The following is a 21825-nucleotide window of genomic DNA, read 5'->3' on the forward strand; positions in this document are numbered from 1 at the left end:
AAAATTGACCAAACACATACATCACACAAGTTGTAATGTCTCTGCCGAGTATTTTGACAGGGTGGGAACCTTTGAAATGTTGATGTTCAGAGAGACTTGGGCGTAATTGGAAAAGGAACGCAGAAAGTTAGCATGCGGGTGCAGCAAGCAATTAGAAAGGCAAATGGCAAGTTGGTCTATATTGCCAGGGGATTGGAGTACAAGAATAAGGAAGTCTTCTTGCTGCATGGTAGGGCTTCAGTGAGGCCACACCTAGAGCACTGTGTACAGTTTTGACTCTGCATTTAAGAAAAGGTAAACTTGCATTGGACGTGGCACAGCAAAGGTTCACTAGATTGGTCCCTGAGATGAGAGGGTTTGTCCTATGATGAAGCACAGAGAAAAGTGGGCCTTATTCTCTCTGGAGTTTAGAAGAATGAGAGGTGATCACATTAAGTCATACAAATTTCTGAAGGGGCTTGACAAGGTAGACTCTGAGAGGCTGTCAGGGGAAGGTCACGAGGGCACAGCCTCAAAATTAGGGGCTGAGCATTTAGGACTGAGATGAGGAGAAATTTCTTCACTCAGAGGGTTGTGAATCTTTGGAATTGTCTACCCCAGAGGTCTGTGGATGCTTCATCGTTGAGTAGGTTTACGGCTGAGACAGACAGATTTGTGGTCTCCCAGGAATCAAGGGATGTGGGGAGCTGGCAGGAAAGTGGACTTGAGGTCGAGGATCAGCTATGAATGGCGGAGCAGGCTCATATTTCTTATATTTTTATGCCAAGGACTCTTGAACTAAACCTCCGAGGTTCAGAGAAGTGACACAGAGCAATTCCTCAATTCTTCATCCTTGAGCCCTCTCTGCATTTCAGTGAGCGCAAAAAATTCATTAGGAAGAAGCAAGAGAAGCAACTGTCCCACTGATCTGCACTGCCAGCTGACAGAAGTAGCAGGAATTCAAAGCGCCCGCATCCCGACTACAACTGGCTGCGCAGACCACACCTACCTTGGTGAAGATGGGTTTGTTGTGCAGTGTGACCATGCTGCACAGGTCACAGTCCAGGATCACCAGGTTGCCATGGAATGATTCCTTCGAGTGCTTCAGGTTAAAATAAAGATCTGTTGCCCCACCGTCAAAGATACTTCGGAAATACCGAGGGATCAGGGTCCGGCCAATCGCTGTGTGGAAACAGAGGAGGAAAAAAAGAGCTATAAATTTCAAAACTCCGATGAGGATTTTAAGAATGCAACTTGCAGAAACCCACAAAATATTATTATCTTTATGTGGCGGCATTTCTTCAAATACAGGATTTCAAGTTATTCTTTCACCAAAGACGTGAACAGAATCAAACCTTGTCACTCTAGAAAAAGCTTCATAAAGCTGTCACTGTGTAAAACCAGGCTGAGGAATATAAATACAAATTAGTCAAAAGTCTGGCCTTGTGACTTGTTTATAGTCATAGAATCGGAAAGTCTAATGAGGAACTGTTTCCTCCTGAATAGAAAAGGCAGGTTTCAAGCTGATGGGCTCAATGTTATTTGAGATTTAATCATTCTATTTCCTTGGAACCTGCCTGTCATAATGTCAGTATCGAAGAAAACAGCTTCCTAACTATCAATCATTTTTCATGACAAAGTCCTTATTTCAGGTTCACATTTCGTAGCAACATTATATCTGCCCTTTCCTTGAGTTTATGCAGTGCCCATTGGAGTTAGACTGTGTAAAAGCTCTGGAGAGAACAGACTGTTATCATTTTCTTCATCTAGAATCAATGCTGATGTATCCTTTTAATCCACCTGAGAGCTCTTCAAAAACCTTTTCATTCAAACCCAGCGCATCTTCACTTTTAGCACAAAGAATAGCCTGAGAAGAGTAAGTTGCTTGAAACAATTGCTCCTGCCTTTTTCCTGCAGGTAACCAATTCCATTGCCTCATTCACCCTTCCCATGCCATGCCCATCTGTGCCATCCTATGCATTCACCCCTTCCCATGCCATTCTGCATGGAAACAATCCAGCCAGGGTGACGCTGTTCAGGGCTCCCCAGGGTAACGCTGTCCAAGGAATCCCCAGGGTAATGCTGTTCTAGAACCCCCAGGTAATGTTGTCCTAGGACTGCCCAGGGTAACTTTGTGCTAGTTCCCACTCCACCCCAGGTTAACGCTGTTCTAGGACTCCTTACCCTCCGCTGTTTTTTATCTCCACCAAGAGCCCCACCTCGCAGTTGGCAGCTGCACGTGCTCCTGTCTTAATCGCACCATATGTGTCTCTGCATGCACCAGGCACACCCCAACCAAATAAACCCACCAATAGACACGCCCCTTGAACTGAAGAATCAAAACAATCCAGACAGACAAAAACTGACAATTATCATAGATTGAGCTTTAAGCTTCTACACAGCCTGTAGAATGTGGATCTTCCAGAAGAACAAAATTACTGCTCTGGCATGTACGAATAATTCAGAACAGAGAGTTTACTGTATTACTACGTATGGGTTATTGATGTACCAAGTTGGGTACAGAGGATATTTGTGGAATATAATCTCAGCACAGTTTATCAGTGGCTCCTCAAATTATTATTTGTAGCTTTGAACAGCAGCAGAATTTTCCTTGCCACATCACACCAGTGCATTCTTTAAACTGACAGGTATGGTTATACAGGTTGGCTTGAGGTGTGCCTAGACTGGGCACAGTATCAACTCACTGTATCTCTTTGGTCCGTCTTCCAGGCAGCAAGCCACAGTTAACACTGCATCATCCTCAAAAAACTCAGTGGTGAAGGCATCCCACCAAAGGTTATCACACTCCTACATGAAAAATCACAGCAGCATTGAGTCACAGAGGGTGTAAGACCCTGGACACCCACCGAACTGAGAAGCCCAATAAGAAAAGTTAACTTTCATCCAAGGAAGTGAAACAATAAAACACAGAGAGACAGCAAGGGACATGGACAATAACAGTCAGAATCCACAGAAATCAATGGTATTTGTATTTGTACGCAGTATTTGTATACAGTGTTTGTCTTTGTTCTAAATAAAGTTCTGGTCACACCTTAGTAAGGATGTGAGGGTATTTGAGAGGGTGTGGAGGAGATTTACCAGAATGGTTCCAGGGATGAGGGGTTTTAGCTACAAGGTTGGGTTGGAGAAGCTGGGGTTGTTCTCCTTGGAGCAAAAGAGATTGAGGGGAGATTTGATAGAGGTGGACAAGATTCTGACAGGTTTGGATAAGGTAGACAAAGAAAAGTTGTTCCCATTGGCTGATGGTGCAAGGACTAGGGGGACACAGATTTAACATTTTGGGCAAGGGATACAGGGAGTGGGGGATGTGAGGGAAAACATTTTACACAGCAAGTGTAAAGGCCTAAAACTCACCACTGCGAGGGTGGTGGAAGTGGAGACAATGAATGATTTCAAAAGGAAATTGGATGGGCACTTGAGGGGAATAAACTTATCTATGGGGATAGAGCGGGAGGAATAGGATTTATTGGGCTGATCTATGGAGAGCCAGCATGGACTTGATAGGCCGAATGGCCTCCTTCGGTGTCATAAATGACCCCACGACACCAAATCTCTCACTTTCATCTTCAGAAAGAGACAGCAGTGAACTGAGGGCAAAAAACAAAATACTGTGAGCATCAGCAATCATCGCCACCACAAACTCCAAGCAGCTGGCCTTCCCAATCGCTTTGCGAGTTTATAATCAGTAGACGAGATGCACTGGTAAATGCTGCATTCAGCAGAAATTAACAATCTAGCTCAAAGATGGTGACTAACATAGGTGCGCAGTTCAAAAGCCACACAGACTTTGAACTCTGCTGGCAAGATGAACCTGAAACTGCTCACCTCGGTCCAGTTCTGAAGGCGTTTGTTGAGCTCGTAGATCCTGTACTCCGGCTGTGACATATAAGGGGTATGTCTTCTGAAATTGCAGGAAGGTGTCAATTAGGTGGGGCAATCAGATCTGTGACTATATGACAAGCGCTAGAGAAACATCGCTCTATTGCTCAGGATCACTTATAATTCTGAAATTACAGCCGAATAGTTGCAACATTATAATCTTCTATAAAGTCAACCAGGGATCTGGCGTATCTTGGATAGCCTAGAAATCAATGGGATGATATTGTCATTAATATCACCAATACCCTACGATGCGGTTACAAGGCAATACACAGCTATTGTGTTTAGACAGGTAACACAGAAACGGACTATATCCAACTTGCCAGCTTTCGCTGAGAATCATCAACTGTTTGCCCAGAATTGTACCTGAAACACTGGGAGAAGCTTAAAATCGTTAACTTGTTCTTTAAATGATCATAAAAAAGGTGTCAGGTAATTGACTGCACAGTCCCTTCAATGAGAGCTATTCCAAAACAACAGAACCAAAAAAGTCCTTACCCAATAGCGGGCTCCGGATACGTGGGAGGATAAGACGGGGTCAGACTGCGAATTAAGGTGAAAGCGGTGATGTTAATTTCTGCCATGCTTAACATCGGTCTTTTGTACATTGTTCTTTGTTGTTAAGCTAACATTTTCTGCATTCCCTGGACCTTGCAGTGCTAGAAGGCTGAGGACAGGTGGACAACCTTCTTCATTCGCTGTGCTACTTGGAACCGGCCTTTGAAGGTGCCTAGATCTATGGGAAAGGACATAGCTTCCTCATGGATTCTAGCCCATAGTTTAGTTTCCTCACAGATTAAAGGTGCAAAGCTATGAATGTTATAACCCAGTGCTCTATTTTTTAAAATTCTTTCATGGGATGTGGACGTCACTGGCAAGGCCAGCGGCTGTTCCTCATCCCTAATTGCCCTTGAGCTGAGCGGCTTGCTCGGTCATTTCTGAGGGCAGATAAGAGTCAACCACGTTGCTGCAGGTCTGGAGTGACATGTAGGCCAGACCGGGTAAGGAAGGCAGATTTCCTTCCTGAAAGGGCATTAGTGAACCAGGTGAGTTTTTACAACAATCGATGATAGTTTCATAGTCACCATTACTGAGACTAACTTTCAATTCCATATTTATTAGTTGAAAATTTGAAAATGGAAGTGAAACAGTAACCAAGGGCAGCAAGGCTTCATGAAATAAAAAGGGAGAAATCTCTAACAGAACCTGCCTTCAAGAACTCATTCTCTAACTACTGACCACTTCAGCTTTGCTGATGAACGAAAGCCCACTTTACACGCACACGCGCCATCTCCACAATCCTACAGCGCCTGTTTGGGTGGCACACAGTTGCAATCTATCCACCAATAATCTAACACAACTCTCCCAACTGCTATAGAAGGAGGGGCTTGTGATTTTTCTCTCGGGTACTGAGAGGGGGAACCAGAGTTCAAACATCAACGTTCTGCTCTCACTATCATGGTTGCTACATAACTCTGGGCTGGGATGCCTTCCCGTTGCCAATAATAACGGTCACCAATTTTTGATTTGGGACCGTTGAGCTGCCATCAGGATGAGGTGAGTGCAACACTCATGTTGCTCAACAAATAGTGCTTGTAATAAGCTATGTGGAACAGTAATTATGGTTTAGTAATACAATTGTAGTGATTGTTAATGATGAGGCAGGATTTAGCACTGAACGGTATCCAATGCTTGGGACAGAGAGCTTTCTGAGCTTGGCGGACACTGCAATGCATTCACATCTACTCTGTGAATTCACCAAATTCAACAATCAGCTGCCACCCAAAAGGCACTCGAACTACAACCTGAATTTTAACTATTAATAAACACCAGAGTAGATGTGAATGCATTGCAGTGTCCGCCAAGCTCAGAAAGCTCTCTGTCCCAAGCCATTACCCAAGCTCTGGATACCGTTCAGTGCTAAATCCTGCCTCATCATTAACAATCACTACAATTGTATTACTAAACTATAATTACTGTTCCACATAGCTTATTACAAGCACTATTTGTTGAGCAACATGAGAGTCGCACTCACCTCCTCCTGATGGCAGCTCAACGGTCCCAAATCAAAGGTAACATGTGACCAAACACAGCTCCTCCCATTTAAAAAGAAGCTTTCCCCATTATCTACTCACCGCCCCTACAGAACCACATCTAATTCAGTAACTCAAATCAGGGCAGCACAAAGTATGAATTCTGCAGCAATAGTTTCTGAGGAAGATGCCGGTTTGACCCTCCCTGTGCTAAATAGCAGGAGTAAGCCATTCAGCCCCTCAAAGAAACAAAGTAAACGGCCCATCCGTTCAGACGCTGGACAGGACGGAATGGGACTGACTGGGCTGTACAGACAGCCAGTATGGACTCAATGGGCTGAATGGCTTCCCTCTGTGCCATAAACTTGGTGTTTCATCTATAGTTTTGCATTTCAATTTGGGGAGAGAACATGTTGGCAGAATGACTGGACATTGTTTAACTGGTGCTTTACGGGGTTTGTGTCCCACTCGAGCCTCCTCACACCCCTACTGATCTAACCCTACCAGCGTAGCTCATTCCTTTTGCCCTGGTTTCCCCTTCAAGGCATTTATTGGTAGCAATCATCTATTCGTGGTTTCTCCAAAGGAAATGCCTAGCCTTTCAGAATCTTGAAGATCTCTATCAGTCTTTTCGTTGCTAAGAGCCTGTTCAATCTTTCCTCTCAGTTCTGGTGGTCCGGTGCAGTCACTACTTTTACCCATTCAGAGGCCTCTGGACCTTGAGTCAAAGCTGTGGACCACCCCCAAGGCTTTCGATCCCAACCCAGGCATTCACACAGCCTCCGTTTATCGGTAAGGTTTGCAAGCTCTTGTTGGAAGCTATATAGTCTTCATCTGGAAGGCATTCCCATCTCAGGGAGCTTGGTTGCCAGCAGAGAGGGAAAAGGCAGGAAAAGAGGTGATGATACAGCGGCGGAATGCCAGTATGGTACCTACCCGAGATCCCGGTCCAGCATGGCTCCCTCAGTCTCAGCAATGCACTTCAGGTTGGAATAATACTGCAATGGATTCAGTCTGGAAGCCTTGACTAGGCAATCTGTAACAAGACAGACAGAAACCATTTGGCAAACTGCTTCAACCACCAGGCATATTCTTTTAACCTCTACCTGACAAAGGCAACAGGCCCACCTAAAATGCTGCATCCAACTTTCCAGTCCGTACCTTGCTGTGACAACAACACTCCCAACCTCTATCCCACAATATTATTCCCAATTTCCAACCTCTGCACAATCAAGTGGGAGAACAATAACCCCACCCTCTGTGGTCTTCCCAATCTTAAGACTTGCAAGTGAGCAGCATTCTTGATCTCCCAGTCACATACTGTGGTGCCTGCCTCAAGCTCCCTCACAAGGAGACACAATAAACTCGACACCATCAACTGGCACCTGTCTCTCCAGCTGCCAGGAGGCACAGCACAGTTAAATGCAACAGTCCTATCGCTGGTGATGGTGATGCCTCCCACAATGTATTAAACACGAGAATTCAGGGACCCAGTGGCGCTGCAGGAACAGAGGCCTGTGAGCAAGTCAGGCTTCGCCCCTCTTGCTGGTAGAGGTCAGGGGCGTAAAGGGCTGTCGTAGTGAGCTTGGCCCAGTGGCTGCCATTCATCCAGTACGTAGCGCGTGCGCAGGCACACACCACCAGTTGTGGATGGGATCGCGATGGTGCTCAGCAGCAGGGGCACCAATCGAGCAGACCGCTCTGGCTGAAAGCAAGTTTCCCAAGTGTCGTTTTGGCCCCACCCATCCAGGCAAGTGGCGCATTCTCTAGCGCATTTACTGTCACAAGTCCTGCAGATGCCCGAGGGGTCATAACCAGAAGAGCCAGGTACCTTGCTGTTTGTGAAATCTATTGGACTTATTTTGGTGACTATCTTATATTTACAGACTCTACATTTCATCTCGCCCACAAGCAAAAACAATTCTCTATATCTACCCCATCAAACTTCTTCAGAATATTGGGGACCTCCAGCAAGTGGGACTTTTTCTTGTTGGGGATATGACCTGGCACTTTAAACCTAATCCTGGATGTTATACTGCACAGGCAGAGCTGCCTCAGGATCAGAGCTGGTTGTGAGTGCTGTCAATCACTGGCATCTCAGTCCTCGAAGCTCCTGGCAAGTGAGAATGGCTGGGCTAAGGAGCTCCTACAGCAATGTCCAGACTGACATAACTGACCTGCGATAAGCACAACTTTCCTCCTGCTGTCAGGCGTGAGGACACAAGGAGGGTTTCTGCCACCAGCAACCCCCCCAAACCCCACCCGCTACACCACCTCCACAGGCTACCCCACACCCAACACCACCCCCACAGGCTACCCCACCCGCCACACCACCCCCACAGGCTACCCCACACCCAACACCACCCCCACAGGCTACCCCACACCCAACACCACCCCCACAGGCTACCCCACCCGCCACACCACCCCCACAGGCTACCCCACACCCAACACCACCCCCACACACCCAACACCACCCCCACCTGCCACACCACCTCCACAGGCTACCCCACACCCAACACCACCCCCACAAGCCCAACACCACCCCCACAGGCTACCACCACCCCCACACGCCCAACACCACCCCCACAGGCTACCCCACCTGCCACACCACCCCCACAGGCTACCCCACACCCAACACCACCCCCACAGGCTACCCCACACCCAACACTACACCCACAGGCTACCCCACCCGCCACATCACGCCCACAGGCTACCCCACACCCAACACCACCCCCACAGGCTACCCCACACCCAACACCACCCCCATAGGCTACCCCACCCGCCACACCACCTCCACAGGTTACCCCACACCCAACACCACCCCCACCTGCCACACCACCTCCACAGGCTACCCCACACCCATCACCACCCCCACAAGCCCAACACCACCCCCACAGGCTACCCCACACCCAACACCACCCCCACACGCCCAACACCACCCCCACAGGCTACCCCACCCGCCACACCACCCCCACAGGCTACCCCACACCCAACACCACCCCCACAGGCTACCCCACACTCAACACCACCCCCACAGGCTACCCCACCCGCCACACCACCCCCACAGGCTACCCCACACCCAACACCACCCCCACACGCCCAACACCACCCCCACAGGCTACCCCACCCGCCACACCACCCCCACAGGCTACCCCACACCCAACACCACCCCCACAGGCTACCCCACACTCAACACCACCCCCACAGGCTACCCCACCCGCCACACCACCCCCACAGGCCACCCCACACCCAACACCACCCCCACAGGCTACCCCACCCGCCACACCACCCCCACAGGCTACCCCACACCCAACACCATGCCCACACGCCCAACGCAACCCCACAGGCTACCCCACACCCAACACCACCCCCACAGGCTACCCCACCCGCCACACCACCCCCACAGGCTACCCCACACCCAACACCACCCCCACAGGCTACCCCACCCGCCACACCACCCCCACAGGCTACCCCACACCCAACACCACCCCCACAAGCCCAACACCACCCCCACAGGCTACCCCACACCCAACACCACCCCCACACGGCCAACACCACCCCACAGGTTACCCCACACGGCCAACACCACCCCCACAGGCTACCCCACACCCAACACCACCCCCACACGCCCAACACCACCCCCACAGGCTACCCCACACCCAACACCACCCCCACCTGCCACACCACCCCCACAGGCTACCCCACACGGCCAACACCACCCCCACAAGCTTAACACCACCCCCACAGGCTACCCCACACCCAACACCACCCCCACAGGCTACCCCACACCCAACACCACCCCCACCTGCCACACCACCCCCACAGGCTACCCCACACCCAACACCACCCCCACAAGCCTAACACCACCCCCACAGGCTACCCCACACCCAACACCACCCCCACAGGCTACCCCACCCGCCACACCACCCCCACAGGCTACCCCACACCCAACACCACCCCCACACACCCAACACCACCCTCACCTGCCACACCACCTCCACAGGCTACCCCACACCCAACACCACACCCACACGCCCAACACCCAACACCACCCTCACAGGCTACCCCACACCCAACACCACCCCCACACGCCCAACACCACCCCCACAGGCTATCCCACACCCAACACCACCCCCACAGGCTACACCACACCCACACGCCCCACAGGCTACCCCACACCCAACACCACCCCCACATGTCCCACAGGCTACCCCATACCCAACACCACGCCCACACGCCCCACAGGCTACCCCACAGGCTACCCCACACCACGCCCAACACCACCCCCACAGGCTACCCCACACCCAACACCACCCCCACACGCCCAACACCACCCCCACAGCCTACCCCACTCCCAACACCACCCCCACACGCCCAACACACCCCCACAGGCTACCCCACACCCAACACTACCCCCACACGCCCAACACCACCCCCACAGGCTACCCCACACCCAACACCACCCCCACAGGCTACCCCACAACCAACACCACACCCACACACCCAACACCACCCCCACACGCCCCACAGGCTACCCCACACCCAACACCACCCCCACAGGCTACCCCACACCCAACACCACACCCACACGCCCCACAGGCTACCCCACACCCAACACCACCCCCACAGGCTACCCCACACCCACACGCCCCACAGGCTACCCCACACCCAACACCACACCCACACGCCCCACAGGCTACCCCACACCCAACACCACCCCCACAGGCTGCCCCACACCCAACACCACCCCCACAGGCTACCCCACACCCAACACCACCCCCACAGGCTACCCCACACCCACACGCCCCACAGGCTACTCCACACCCAACACCACCCCCACAGGCTACCCCACCCCCACACACACACCATCCCCTCAGGCTACCCCACCCCCCACACCCACCCCCCACCTCCGCACAGGCTACCACACCCCCCACAACCCCAAATCCCTCAGGCTACCCCACCCCCCACACCCACCCCCCACCTCCCCACAGGCTACCACACCCCCCACAACCCCAAATCCCACAGGCTACCCCGCCCCCCAACACCCTCCCGGCAGGCTACACCACCCCCATAACCCCAACACCTCCCGCAGAGTCTATGCCATCCCCGCACATCCACAAAACCTCCCCTAGGGTTCCCGTCCCCCAGCACTGCCCTCACTCCCCCTACCCCTATGACCTCTCCAGTTCCTCCCCCTCCCCCTGCTCCCAGCTCCCACCACCTCTCCTGGCTCCCAGCTCCTACCCTCTTCCCTGGCTGCTAGCTTCCAACCCCTGTTCCAGCTCGCCGCCCCAATTGATCTGTATTCCCAAACCCTCCATTCCCTAGATTCTCACACCAAACTGTCCACCTACACCCCTCCCATAAAGGCCTCTCCCTCTCTCACACCGGGCTTCTTTTCCCCTCCCTCCCTTACAACCCTCCCCGGGTTTTCCCTCTCTCTCCCCGGGTTTTCTCTCTCTCTCCCTTTCTCCCCCCCCCACCGGGTTTCTCTCTCTCTCTGGGTTTTTTGTCTCTCTACCCCACCTCCCCTGGGTTTTCTCTCTCTCTCTCTACCCCCTTGTGTTTTCTCCCTCTCTCCCAAGGTTTCTCTCTCTCTCCTCCCCCGGGTTTTTCCTCTCTATCTCTCCCCCCGGGTTTTTCTCTCTCTCTCCCCCTGGCTTTCTCTCTCTCTTCCTGGGTTTTCTCTCTCTCTCTCCCCCGGGTTTTCTCTCCCTCTCTCTCTCACTCTCCCCGGCGTTTCTCTCTCTCTCTTCCTGGGTTTCTCTCTCTCTCTCCCCCATCCCCCGGGTTTTCTCTCTCTCTCACTCTCCCCAGCATTTCTCTTTCTCTCTTCCTGGGTTTCTCTCTCTCTCTCCCCCATCCCCCGGGTTTTCTTTCTCTCTCTCTCGCCCTGGGTTTCTCTCCCTCGCCTCGGGTTTTACTCTCTCTTTCACTCCCCTTGGGTTTTTCTTTCTCTCTCTCTCTCTCTGTCTGTCTGTCACTCCCCAGGTTTTCTCTCTTCCCCTGCTTCTTCCCCCCACCCCGGGGTTTCTCTCTCCCCCCGGGTTTTCTCTCTCTCTCTTCCCGGGTTTTCTCTCTCGCTCCCCGGGTTTTCCCTCTCTCTCACTGCCGGGGTTTTCTCTTTCTCTCTCTCTCTCCCCGGGTTTTCTCTCTGTCCCCCCGGGTTTTCACTCTCTCCCACCCCCGGGTTTTCTATCTCTCTCTCCCCCCCGCGGGTTTTCTCTCTCTCTCTCTCCCTGCCCACATTTTCCCGCTCTCTCCATCCCTCCGGGTTTTCTCTCTCTCTCCCCCCTCGAGTTTTCTTTATCTCTTCCCCCCCCCCCACCACCGGGTTTGCTCTCTCTCTCCCTGGGTTTCTCTCTCTCCCCTCAGGTTTTACTCTCTCTCTTTCTCTCCCCTCGGGTTTTTCTTTCTCTCTCTCTCCCCCTGGGTTTTCTCTCTCTCTCTCCCCCCCCCGGGTTTTCTCTCTTTCTTTCCCCCAGGGTTTCACTCTCGGTCTCTCCCCCCCGGGTTTTACTCTCGCTTTCTCCCCCTGGGTTTGCTCTCCGTTTCTCCCGAGTTTTCTCTTGCTCTCTCTCTCCCCCCCGCCCCCCGGGTTTCCTTTCTCTCTCTCTTTCCCCCTGGGTTTTCTCTCTCTTTCCCTGGGTTTTCTCTCTCTCTCTCTCTCTCTCTCCCCCCTCCCCGGGTTTTCCCTCTTTCTCTCTCTCTGCTTTTCTCCCCCCACCACCGGGTTTCTCTCTCTCTCTCTCTCTGGGTTTTTTTCTCTCTCTAACCCACCCCCCTTGTGTTTTCTCCCTCTCTCCCAAGGTTTTCCTCTCTCCCCTCGGGTTTCTCTCTCTCTCCTCCCCCGGGTTTTTCCTCTCTATCTCTCCCCCCGAGTTTTATCTCTCTCGCTCTCTCTCCCTCTCCCCTCAGGTTTTTCTCTCTCTCTCCCCCTGGCTTTCTCTCTCTCTCTCTCTTCCCGGGTTTTTTTCTCTCTCTCTTCCTGGGTTTTCTTTCTCTCTCTCCCCCGGGTTTTCTCTCTCTCTCTCTCTCCCCGGTGTTTCTCTCTCTCCCTTCCTGGATTTCTCTCTCTCTCTCTCCCCCAGGTTTTCTCTCTCTCTCTCTCTCTCACTCTCCCCGGCGTTTCTCTCTCTCTCTTCCTGGGTTTCTCTCTCTCTCTCCCCCATCCCCCGGGTTTTCTTTCTCTCTCTCCCCCGGGTTTTCTCTCTCTCTCTCCCCGGTGTTACTCTCTTTCTCTTCCTGGGTTTCTCTCTCTCTCTCTCCCCCAGGTTTTCTCTCTCTCTCTCTCTCTCTCTCACACTCTCCCCGGCGTTTCTCTCTCTCTCTCTCCCCCATCCCCCGGGTTTTCTTTCTCTCTCTCTCGCCCTGGGTTTCTCTCTCTCGCCTCGGGTTTTACTCTCTCTTTCACTCCCCTTGGGTTTTTCTTTCTCTCTCTCTCTCTCTCTGTCACTCCCGAGTTTTCTCACGTTCACTCTCCGGGGTTTTCTCTCTCTCTCTCTCGCCCCAGGTTTTTCCTCTCTCTCTCTCTCTCCCTCCCCGGGTTTTTCCTCTCTCTCTCTCTCTCTCTCCTTCTCCGGATTTTCTCTCTCTTCCCGTGTTTCTCTCTCTCCCCCCGGGTTCTTCTCTCTCACTCTCTCCCTCCCTCCCCGGTTTTTCTCTCCCTCTCCCCGGGTTTTCTCTCTCTCCCTGGGTTTTACTCTCGCTCTCTCCCCCCGGGTTTGCTCTCTCTCTCTCCCCCGGGTTTTCTCTCCCTCTTTCCCTCTGGGTTTTCTCTCTCTCTCCCCCCCCCAGGTTTTCTCTCTCTCTTCCCCCGGGTTTTCTCTCTGTCTCTCTCCCCAGGTTTTCTCTCTCTCTCTCTCCCCCTGTGTTTTCTCGCCCCTCCCGGCCACCGGGTTTCCTCTCTCTCTGTTTCCCCGGGTTTTCTCTCTCTCTTTCCCCAGGTTTTCTCTCTCTCTCTCTCCACCCGGCTTTTCTCTCTCTCTCTCTCCACCCGGCTTTTCTCTCTCTCTCCCCCCAGGTTCTTCTCTCTCACTTTTCCCTCCCTACCCGGTTTTTCTCTCCCTCGCTCCTCAGGTATTCTTTCTCTCTCCCCAGGTTTTACTCTCGCTCTCCCCCCCCGGGTTTTACTCTCACTCTCTCCCCCCGGGTTTGCTCTCTCTCTCCCCCCGGGTTTGCTCTCTCTATCTCCCCCCCGGGTTTTCTCTCCCTCTTTCCCTCTGGGTTTTCTCTCTCTCTCCCCCCCGGGGTTTTCTCTCCCCCCCCCAGGTTTTCTCTCTCTCCCCCCAGGTTTTCTCTCTGTATCTCTCCCCAGGTTTTCTCTCTCCCCCCGGGTTTTCTCTCTCTCTCCCTGTGTTTTCTCTCTCTCTCTCCCAACGGCTTTTCTCTCTCTCTCTCCCCGGGTTTTCTCTATCCCCCCCAGGTTTTCACTCGCTCCCCCCACCGGGTTTTCTCTCTCTCTCCCCCCCCCGGGTTTTATCTCTCTCTCTCCCCCTGAGTTTTCTCTCTCTCTCTCTCCCCAGGTTTTCTCTCTCTCTCCCCCCGGTTTTCTCTCTCTCTCCCCCTGGGTTTTCTCTCTCTGTCTCTCCCTGGGTTTTCTCTCTCTCTCTCCCCCCACCGGGTTTTCTCTCTCTCTCTTTCCCCTCGGGTTTTCCCTCTCTCTTTCCCCGCAGGTTTTCTCTCTCTCCCCCGGGTTTTCTCTCTCTCTCTCCTTCACCAGCTTTTCTCTCTCTCTCTCTCCCCGGGTTTTCTCTCTCTCTCTCACCCCCGGGTTTTCTCTCTCTCGCTCTTCCCCCGGGTGTTCTCTCCCTGCCCCCCCCACCGGGTTTTCTCTCTCTCTCTCTCCCCCCGGGTTTTCTCTCTCTCTCTCCTTCACCAGCTTTTCTCTCTCTCTCTCTCCCCGGGTTTTCTCTCTCTCTCTCACCCCCGGGTTTTCTCTCTCTCGCTCTTCCCCCGGGTGTTCTCTCCCTGCCCCCCCCACCGGGTTTTCTCTCTCTCTCTCTCCCCCCGGGTTTTCTCTCTCTCTCCCCCCGGGTTTTCTCTCTCTCCCCCCGGTTTTCTCTCTCACTCCCCGGGTATTCTCTCTCTCGCCCCGGGTTTTCTCTCCCTCTCCCCCGGGTTTTCTCTCTCTCTCTCTCCCCGGGTTTTATCTCTCTCTCTCTCTCTCTCTCTCTCCCTGGGTTTTCTCTCTCTCTCTTCCCCCCCCCCCCCCCCCCCCCCCCCAACCCCGGGTTTTCTCTCTCTCTCTTTCCCCTCGGGTTTTCTCTCTCTCTTTCCCCGCGGGTTTTCTCTCTCTCTTTCCCCGCAGGTTTTCCCTCTCTCTCTCTCCCTGGGTTTTCTCTGTCTCTCTCTCCCCGGCTTTTCTCTCTCTCTCATCGGCTTTTCTCTCTCTCTCTCCCCGGGTTTTCTCTCTCTTCTCTCTCCCCCCGGGTTTCCTCTCTCTCTCTCCCCCTGGCTTTTCTCTCTCTCCCTCTCCCCCTGGGTTTTCTCTTTCTCTCTCTCTCTCTCTCTCCCCCCGGATTATCTCTCTCTCTCTCTCTCCCCCTGGGTTTTCTCTCTCTCTCTCCCCGGGTTTTCTCTCTCTCTCTCCCCGGGTTTTCCCTCTCTCCCCGCGGGTTTTCTCTCTCCCTCCCCCCGAGTTTTCTCTCTCTCTCTCTCTCCCCCCCGCCCCCCGGGTTTCCTTTCTCTCTCTCTTTCTCCCCGGGTTTTCTCTCTCTCTCCCCAGGTTTTCTCTCTCTCTCTCCCCGGGTTTTCACTCTCTTCCCCCACTGGGTTTTTGTCTCTCTCTCCCCCCGGGTTTTCTCTCTCCCTCCCCCCACCCGGGTTTTCTCTCTCCCTCCCCCTGGGTTTTCTCTCTCTCTCTCTCCGGGCTTTCCCTCTCTCTCCCCCTGGGTTTTCTCTCTCTCTCCCCCCCAGGTTTTCTCTCTCTCTCCCCAGGTTTTCCCTCTCTCTCTCTCTCTCTCTCCCCCCGGCTTTTCTCTCTCTCTCTCCCCCCGGCTTTTCTCTCTCTCTCTCTCCCTGGGTTTTCTCTCTCTCTCTCCCCCCGGGTTCTTCTCTCTCACTCTCGCCCTCTCTCCCCGGGTTTTCTCTCCCTCTTTCCCTCTGGGTTTTCTCTCTGTCTCATTCCCCAGGTTTTCTCTCTCTCTCTCTCTCGGGTTTACTCTCTCTCTCTCTCCCACAAGGTTTTCTCTCCCCCCCGCCCCCCGGGTTTTCTCTCTCTCTCTTTCCCCAGGTTTTCTCTCTCTCTCTCTGCCCCCGGCTTTTCTCTCTCACTCTCCCCGGGTTTTCTCTCCCCCGACTTTTCTCTCTCTCTGTCTCCCCGGGTTTTCTCTCTCTCTCTCTCTCCCCAGCTTCTCTCTCTCTCTCTCCCACCCCGGGTTTTTTCTCTCTCTCTCTTTCCCCTCGGGTTTTCTCTCTCTCTCTCCCCACGGGTTTTCTCTCTCTCTCTCTCTCCCCGGGTTTTCTCTCTCGCTCTCTCTCCCCGCGGGTTTTCTCTCTCTCTCTCTCCCCCCGGGTTTTTTCTCTCTCTCCCCCCGGCTTTTCTCTCTCTACCCCCCCCGTCATTTCTCTCTCCCCCCGGGTTTTCTCTCTCTCTCCCCCCGGGTTTTCTCTCTCTCTCTCTCTCTCTCTCTCCCCCCCGGGTTTTCTCTCTCTCTCCCCGGGTTTTCTCTCTCTCTCTCCCCAGGTTTTCTCTCTCTCCTTCTCCACGGGTTTTCTCTCTCTCTCTCTCCCCGGGTTTTCTCTCTCTCTCTCCCCGGGTTTTCTCTCTCTCTCTCCCTCCCCCCCTGGGTTTTCTCTCTCTCTCTTTCCCCTCGGGTTTTCTCTCTCTCTCTCCCCGGGTTTTCTCTCTCGTTCTCTCTCCCCCCGGGTTTTCTCTCTCGCTCTCTGTCCCCCCGGGTTTTCTCTCTCTCTCTCTCACCCCGCAGGTTTTCTCTCTCTCTCCCCCCGGGTTTTTTCTCTCTCTCTCCCCGGCTTTTCTCTCTCTCCCCCCCCGGCATTTCTCTCTCTCCCCCCGGGTTTTCTCTCTTCTCTCTCCTTGGGTTCTCTCTCTCTCTCTCTCTCTCCCCAGGTTTTCACGCTCTCCCCCCGTGGGTTTTCTCTCTCTCGCCCCGGGTTTTCTCTCTCTCGCCCCGGGTTTTTTCTCTCTCTCTCTCACTCGCCCCGGGTTTTCTCTCTCTCTCCCCAGCTTCTCTCTCTCTCTCTCCCCCCCCCGGGTTTTCTCTCTCTCTCTTTCCCCTCGGGTTTTCTCTCTCTCTCTCTCTCTCCCCCCGGTTTTTTCTCTCTCCCCCGGGTTTTCTCTCTCTCTCTCTCTCCCCCCGGGTTTTCTCTCTCTCTCCCCGGGTTTTCTCTCTCTCTCTCCTTCTCCACGGGTTTTCTCTCTCTCTCTCTCCCTGGGTTTTCTCTCTCTCTCTCTCCCTGGGTTTTCTTTCTCTCTCTCCCCCCGGGTTCTTCTCTCTCACTCTCGCCCTCTCTCTCCAGGTTTTCTCTCCCTCTTTCCCTCTGGGTTTTCTCTCTGTCTCTCTCCCGGGTTTTCTCTCTCTCTCTTTCCCCAGGTTTTCTCTCTCTCTCTCTCTCCCCGGGTTCTCTCTCTCTCCCACCGGGTTTTCTCTCTCTCTCTCCCTGGGTTTTCCCTCTCTCTCTCCCTGGGTTTTCCCTCTCTCTCTCCCTGGGTTTTCTCTCTCTCTCCTCGGGTTCTCTCTCTCTCTCTCTCCCCGGGTTCTCTCTCTCTCCCCCCGGGTTTTCTCTCTCTCTCTCCCTGGGTTTTCCCTCTCTCTCCCCCCGGGTTTTCTCTCTCTCCCTCCGGCTTTTCTCTCTCTCTCTCTCCCCCCGGGTTTTCTCTCTATCTGTCTCACCGGGTTTTCTCTCTCTTTCTCTCCCCCCAGCTTTTCTCTCTCTCTCTCCCCCCGGGTTCTTCTCTCTCACACTCGCCCTCCCTCCCCGGTTTTTCTCTCGCTCTCTCCCCCCGTGTTTTACTCTTGCTCTCTCCCCCCGGGTTTGCTCTCTCTCTCTCCCCCCCGCTTTTCTCTCCCCCCGGCTTTTCTCTCTCTCTCTCCCCAGGTTTTCTCTCACTCTCTCCACGGGTTTTCTCTCTCTCTCTCTCCCCCCGGCTTTTCTCTCTCTCCCCAGGTTTTCTCTCTCTCTCTCTCCCCGGGTTTTCTCACGTTCACTCTCCGGGGTTTTCTCTCTCTCTCTCTCGCCCCAGGTTTTTCCTCTCTCTCTCTCTCCCTCCCCGGGTTTCTCCTCTCTCTCTCTCGTCCGGATTTTCTCTCTCTTCCTGTGTTTCTCTCTCTCCCCCCGGGTTCTTCTCTCTCACTCTCTCCCTCCCTCCCCGGTTTTTCTCTCCCTCTCCCCGGGTTTTCTCTCTCTCCCTGGGTTTTACTCTCGCTCTCTCCCCCCGGGTTTGCTCTCTCTCTCTCCCCCGGGTTTTCTCTCCCTCTTTCCCTCTGGGTTTTCTCTCTCTCTCCCCCCCCCAGGTTTTCTCTCTCTCTTCCCCCGGGTTTTCTCTCTGTCTCTCTCCCCAGGTTTTCTCTCTCTCTCTCTCCCCCGTGTTTTCTCTCCCCTCCCGCCCACCGGGTTTCCTCTCTCTCTGTTTCCCCGGGTTTTCTCTCTCTCTTTCCCCAGGTTTTCTCTCTCTCTCTCTCCACCCGGCTTTTCTCTCTCTCTCCCCCCAGGTTCTTCTCTCTCACTTTTCCCTCCCTACCCGGTTTTTCTCTCCCTCGCTCCTCAGGTATTCTTTCTCTCCCCCCAGGTTTTACTCTCACTCTCTCCCCCCGGGTTTTCTCTCCCTCTTTCCCTCTGGGTTTTCTCTCTCTCTCCCCCCCGGGGTTTTCTCTCCCCCCCCCAGGTTTTCTCTCTCTCCCCCCAGGTTTTCTCTCTGTCTCTCTCCCCAGGTTTTCTCTCTCCCCCCGGGTTTTCTCTCTCTCTCCCTGGGTTTTCTCTCTCTCTCTCCCACCGGCTTTTCTCTCTCTCTCTCCCCCCCGGGTTTTATCTCTCTCTCTCCCCCTGGGTTTTCTCTCTCTCCCCGAGTTTTCTCTCTCTCTCTCTCCCCAGGTTTTCTCTCTCTCTCCCCCAGGTTTTTCTCTCTCTGTCTCTCCCTGGGTTTTCTCTCTCTCTCTCCCCCCTGGGTTTTCTCTCTCTCTCTTTCCCCTCGGGTTTTCTCTCTCTCTTTCCCCGCGGGTTTTCTCTCTCTCTTTCCCCGCGGGTTTTCTCTCACTCTCTCCCCGAGTTTTCTCTCTCTCCCCAGGTTTTCTCTCTCTCTCCCCCCGGTTTTCTCTCTCTCTCCCCCTGGGTTTTCTCTCTCTGTCTCTCCCTGGGTTTTCTCTCTCTCTCTCCCCCCACCGGGTTTTCTCTCTCTTTCTTTCCCCTCGGGTTTTCTCTCTCTCTTTCCCCGCAGGTTTTCTCTCTCTCTTTCCCCGCAGGTTTTCTCTCTCTCTCTCCCTCCCGCCGATTTTCTCTTTCTCTCTCCCTCACCAGCTTTTCTCTCTCTCTCTCTCTCCCCGGGTTTTCTCTCTCTCTCTCACCCCCGGGTTTTCTCTCTCTCGCTCTTCCCCCGGGTTTTCTCTCCCTGCCCCCCCCACCGGGTTTTCTCTCTCTCTCTTTCCCCTCGGGTTTTCTCTCTCTCTTTCCCCGCGGGTTTTCTCTCTCTCTTTCCCCGCAGGTTTTCTCTCTCTCTCTCGCCCCGGGTTTTCTCTGTCTCTCTCTCTCTCACCAGCTTTTCTCTCTCTCTCTCCCCAGGTTTTCTCTCTCTCTCTCACCCCCGGGTTTTCTCTCTCTCTCTCACCCCCGGGTTTTCTCTCTCTCGCTCTTCCCCCGGGTTTTCTCTCCCTGCCCCCCCCCACCGGGTTTTCTCTCTCTCTCTCTCCCCAGGCTTTCTCTCCCTCTCCCCCCGGTTTTCTCTCTCACTCCCCGGGTATTCTCTCTCTCTCGCCGGGTTTTCTCTCCCTCTCCCCCGGGTTTTCTCTCTCTCTCTCTCCCCGGGTTTTATCTCTCTCTCTCTCTCTCTCCCCGGGTTTACTCTCTCTCTCTCTCTCCCTGGGTTTTCTCTCTCTCTCTTCCCCCGCCCCCCCCCGGGTTTTCTCTCTCTCTCTTTCCCCTCGGGTTTTCTCAGTCTCTTTCCCCGCGGGTTTTCTCTCTCTCTTTCCCCGCAGCTTTTCTCTCTCTCTCTCCCCCTGGGTTTTCTCTGTCTCTCTCTCTCTCCCCGGCTTTTCTTTCTCTCTCTCTCATCGGCTTTGCTCTCTCTCTCTCCCCGGTTTTCTCTCTCTTCTCTCTCCCCCCGGGTTTCCTCTCTCTCTCTCCCCCTGGCTTTTCTCTCTCTCTATCTCCCCCTGGGTTTTCTCTCTCCCTCGCCCCCCGGGTTTTCTCTCTCTCTCTCCCCCCGGGATTTCTCTCTCTCTCTCTCTCCCCCACCGGGTTTTCTCTCTCCCTCTCTCTCCCCCTGGGTTTTCTCTTTCTCTCTCTCTCTCTCTCTCTCTCCCCCCGGATTATCTCTCTCTCTCTCTCTCTCTCTCCCCCTGGGTTTTCTCTCTCTCTCTCCCCGGGTTTTCTCTCTCTCTCTCCCCGGGTTTTCCCTCTCTCCCCGCGGGTTTTCTCTCTCCCTCCCCCCGAGTTTTCTCTCTCTCTCTCTCCCCCCCGCTCCCCGGGTTTCCTTTCTCTCTCTCTTTCTCCCCGGGTTTTCTCTCTCTCTCCCCAGGTTTTCTCTCTCTCTCTCCCCGGGTTTTCACTCTCTTCCCCCACTGGGTTTTCTCTCTTTCTCCCCCCGGGTTTTCTCTCTCCCTCCCCCCACCCGGGTTTTCTCTCTCCCTCTCTCCGTGCTTTCTCTCTCTCTCCCCCTGGGTTTTCTCTCTCTCTCCCCCCCGGGTTTTCTCTCTCTCTCCCTATCTGTCTCCCCGGGTTTTCTCTCTCTCTCCCCAGGTTTTCCCTCTCTCTCTCTCTCTCCCCCCGGCTTTTCTCTCTCTCTCTCCCCGGGTTTTCTCTCTCTCTCTCCCCAGCTTCTCTCTCTCTCTCCCTCTCCCCCTGGGTTTTCTCTCTCTCTCTTTCCCCTCGGGTTTTCTCTCTCTCTTTCCCCGCGGGTTTTCTCTCTCTCTCTCCCCGGGTTTTCTCTCTCGTTCTCTCTCCCCCCGGGTTTTCTCTCTCGCTCTCTGTCCCCCCAGGTTTTCGCTCTCTCTCTCTCACCCCGCAGGTTTTCTCTCTCTCTCCCCCCGGGTTTTCTCTCTTCTCTCTCCTTGGGTTCTCTCTCTCTCTCTCTCTCCCCAGGTTTTCACTCTCTCCCCCCGTGGGTTTTCTCTCTCTCGCCCCGGGTTTTTTCTCTCTCTCTCTCACTCGCCCCGGGTTTTCTCTCTCTCTCCCCGGGTTTTCTCTCTCTCTCCCCGGGTTTTCTCTCTCTCTCTCTCCGGGTTTTCTCTCTCTCTCTCTCTCCCCAGCTTCTCTCTCTCTCTCCCCCCCCCGGGTTTTCTCTCTCTCTCTTTCCCCTCGGGTTTTCTCTCTCTCTCTCTCTTCCCCCGGTTTTTTCTCTCTCTCCCCTCGGCTTTTCTCTCTCTCCCCCGGGTTTTCTCTCTCTTTCTCTCTCCCCCTGGGTTTTCTCTCTCTCTCCCCGGGTTTTCTCTCTCTCTCTCTCCCCAGGTTTTCTCTCTCTCCTTCTCCACGCGTTTTCTCTCTCTCTCTCTCCCCAGGTTTTCTCTCCCTCTTTCCCTCTGGGTTTTCTCTCTGTCTCTCTCCCCGGGTTTTCTCTCTCTCTCTTTCCCCAGGTTTTCTCTCTCTCTCTCTCTCTCTCCCCGGGTTTTCTCTCCCTCTCCCCCGGGTTTTATCTCTCTCCCTCCCTCACCCCGGTTTTCTCTCTCTCTCTCCCCAGGTTTTCTCTCTGTCTCTCTCCCCAGGTTTACTCTCTCTTTCTTCCCCCACACGGGTTTTCTCT

The 21825-nt window shown here is 53.9% G+C and overlaps 1 protein-coding gene across 5 annotated transcripts in view; it reads right to left on the minus strand.

Annotated features, from left to right (window-relative positions):
• The window catches only part of LOC121289776 (LIM domain-binding protein 1-like), an 81425-nt gene that overhangs the window by 14366 nt on the left and 45234 nt on the right, over positions 1-21825 (minus strand). For 4 of the 5 annotated variants that reach the window (XM_041209553.1, XM_041209554.1, XM_041209552.1 and 1 more), the window contains exons 2-6: positions 6849-6948; positions 4378-4422; positions 3826-3901; positions 2685-2787; positions 989-1161 (exon numbers count right to left, since the gene is read on the minus strand). In XM_041209553.1, the coding sequence (XP_041065487.1) occupies positions 989-1161; positions 2685-2787; positions 3826-3901; positions 4378-4422; positions 6849-6868 (417 nt within the window). In that variant the 5' untranslated portion in view covers positions 6869-6948. The remainder of the gene's footprint in view (positions 1-988; positions 1162-2684; positions 2788-3825; positions 3902-4377; positions 4423-6848; positions 6949-21825) is intronic. The other variant, XM_041209551.1, reaches the window with a different exon arrangement.

This window comes from Carcharodon carcharias, chromosome 17 (assembly GCF_017639515.1).
Source record: "Carcharodon carcharias isolate sCarCar2 chromosome 17, sCarCar2.pri, whole genome shotgun sequence".
In the NCBI taxonomy this organism is placed as follows: Eukaryota; Metazoa; Chordata; class Chondrichthyes; order Lamniformes; family Lamnidae; genus Carcharodon; species Carcharodon carcharias.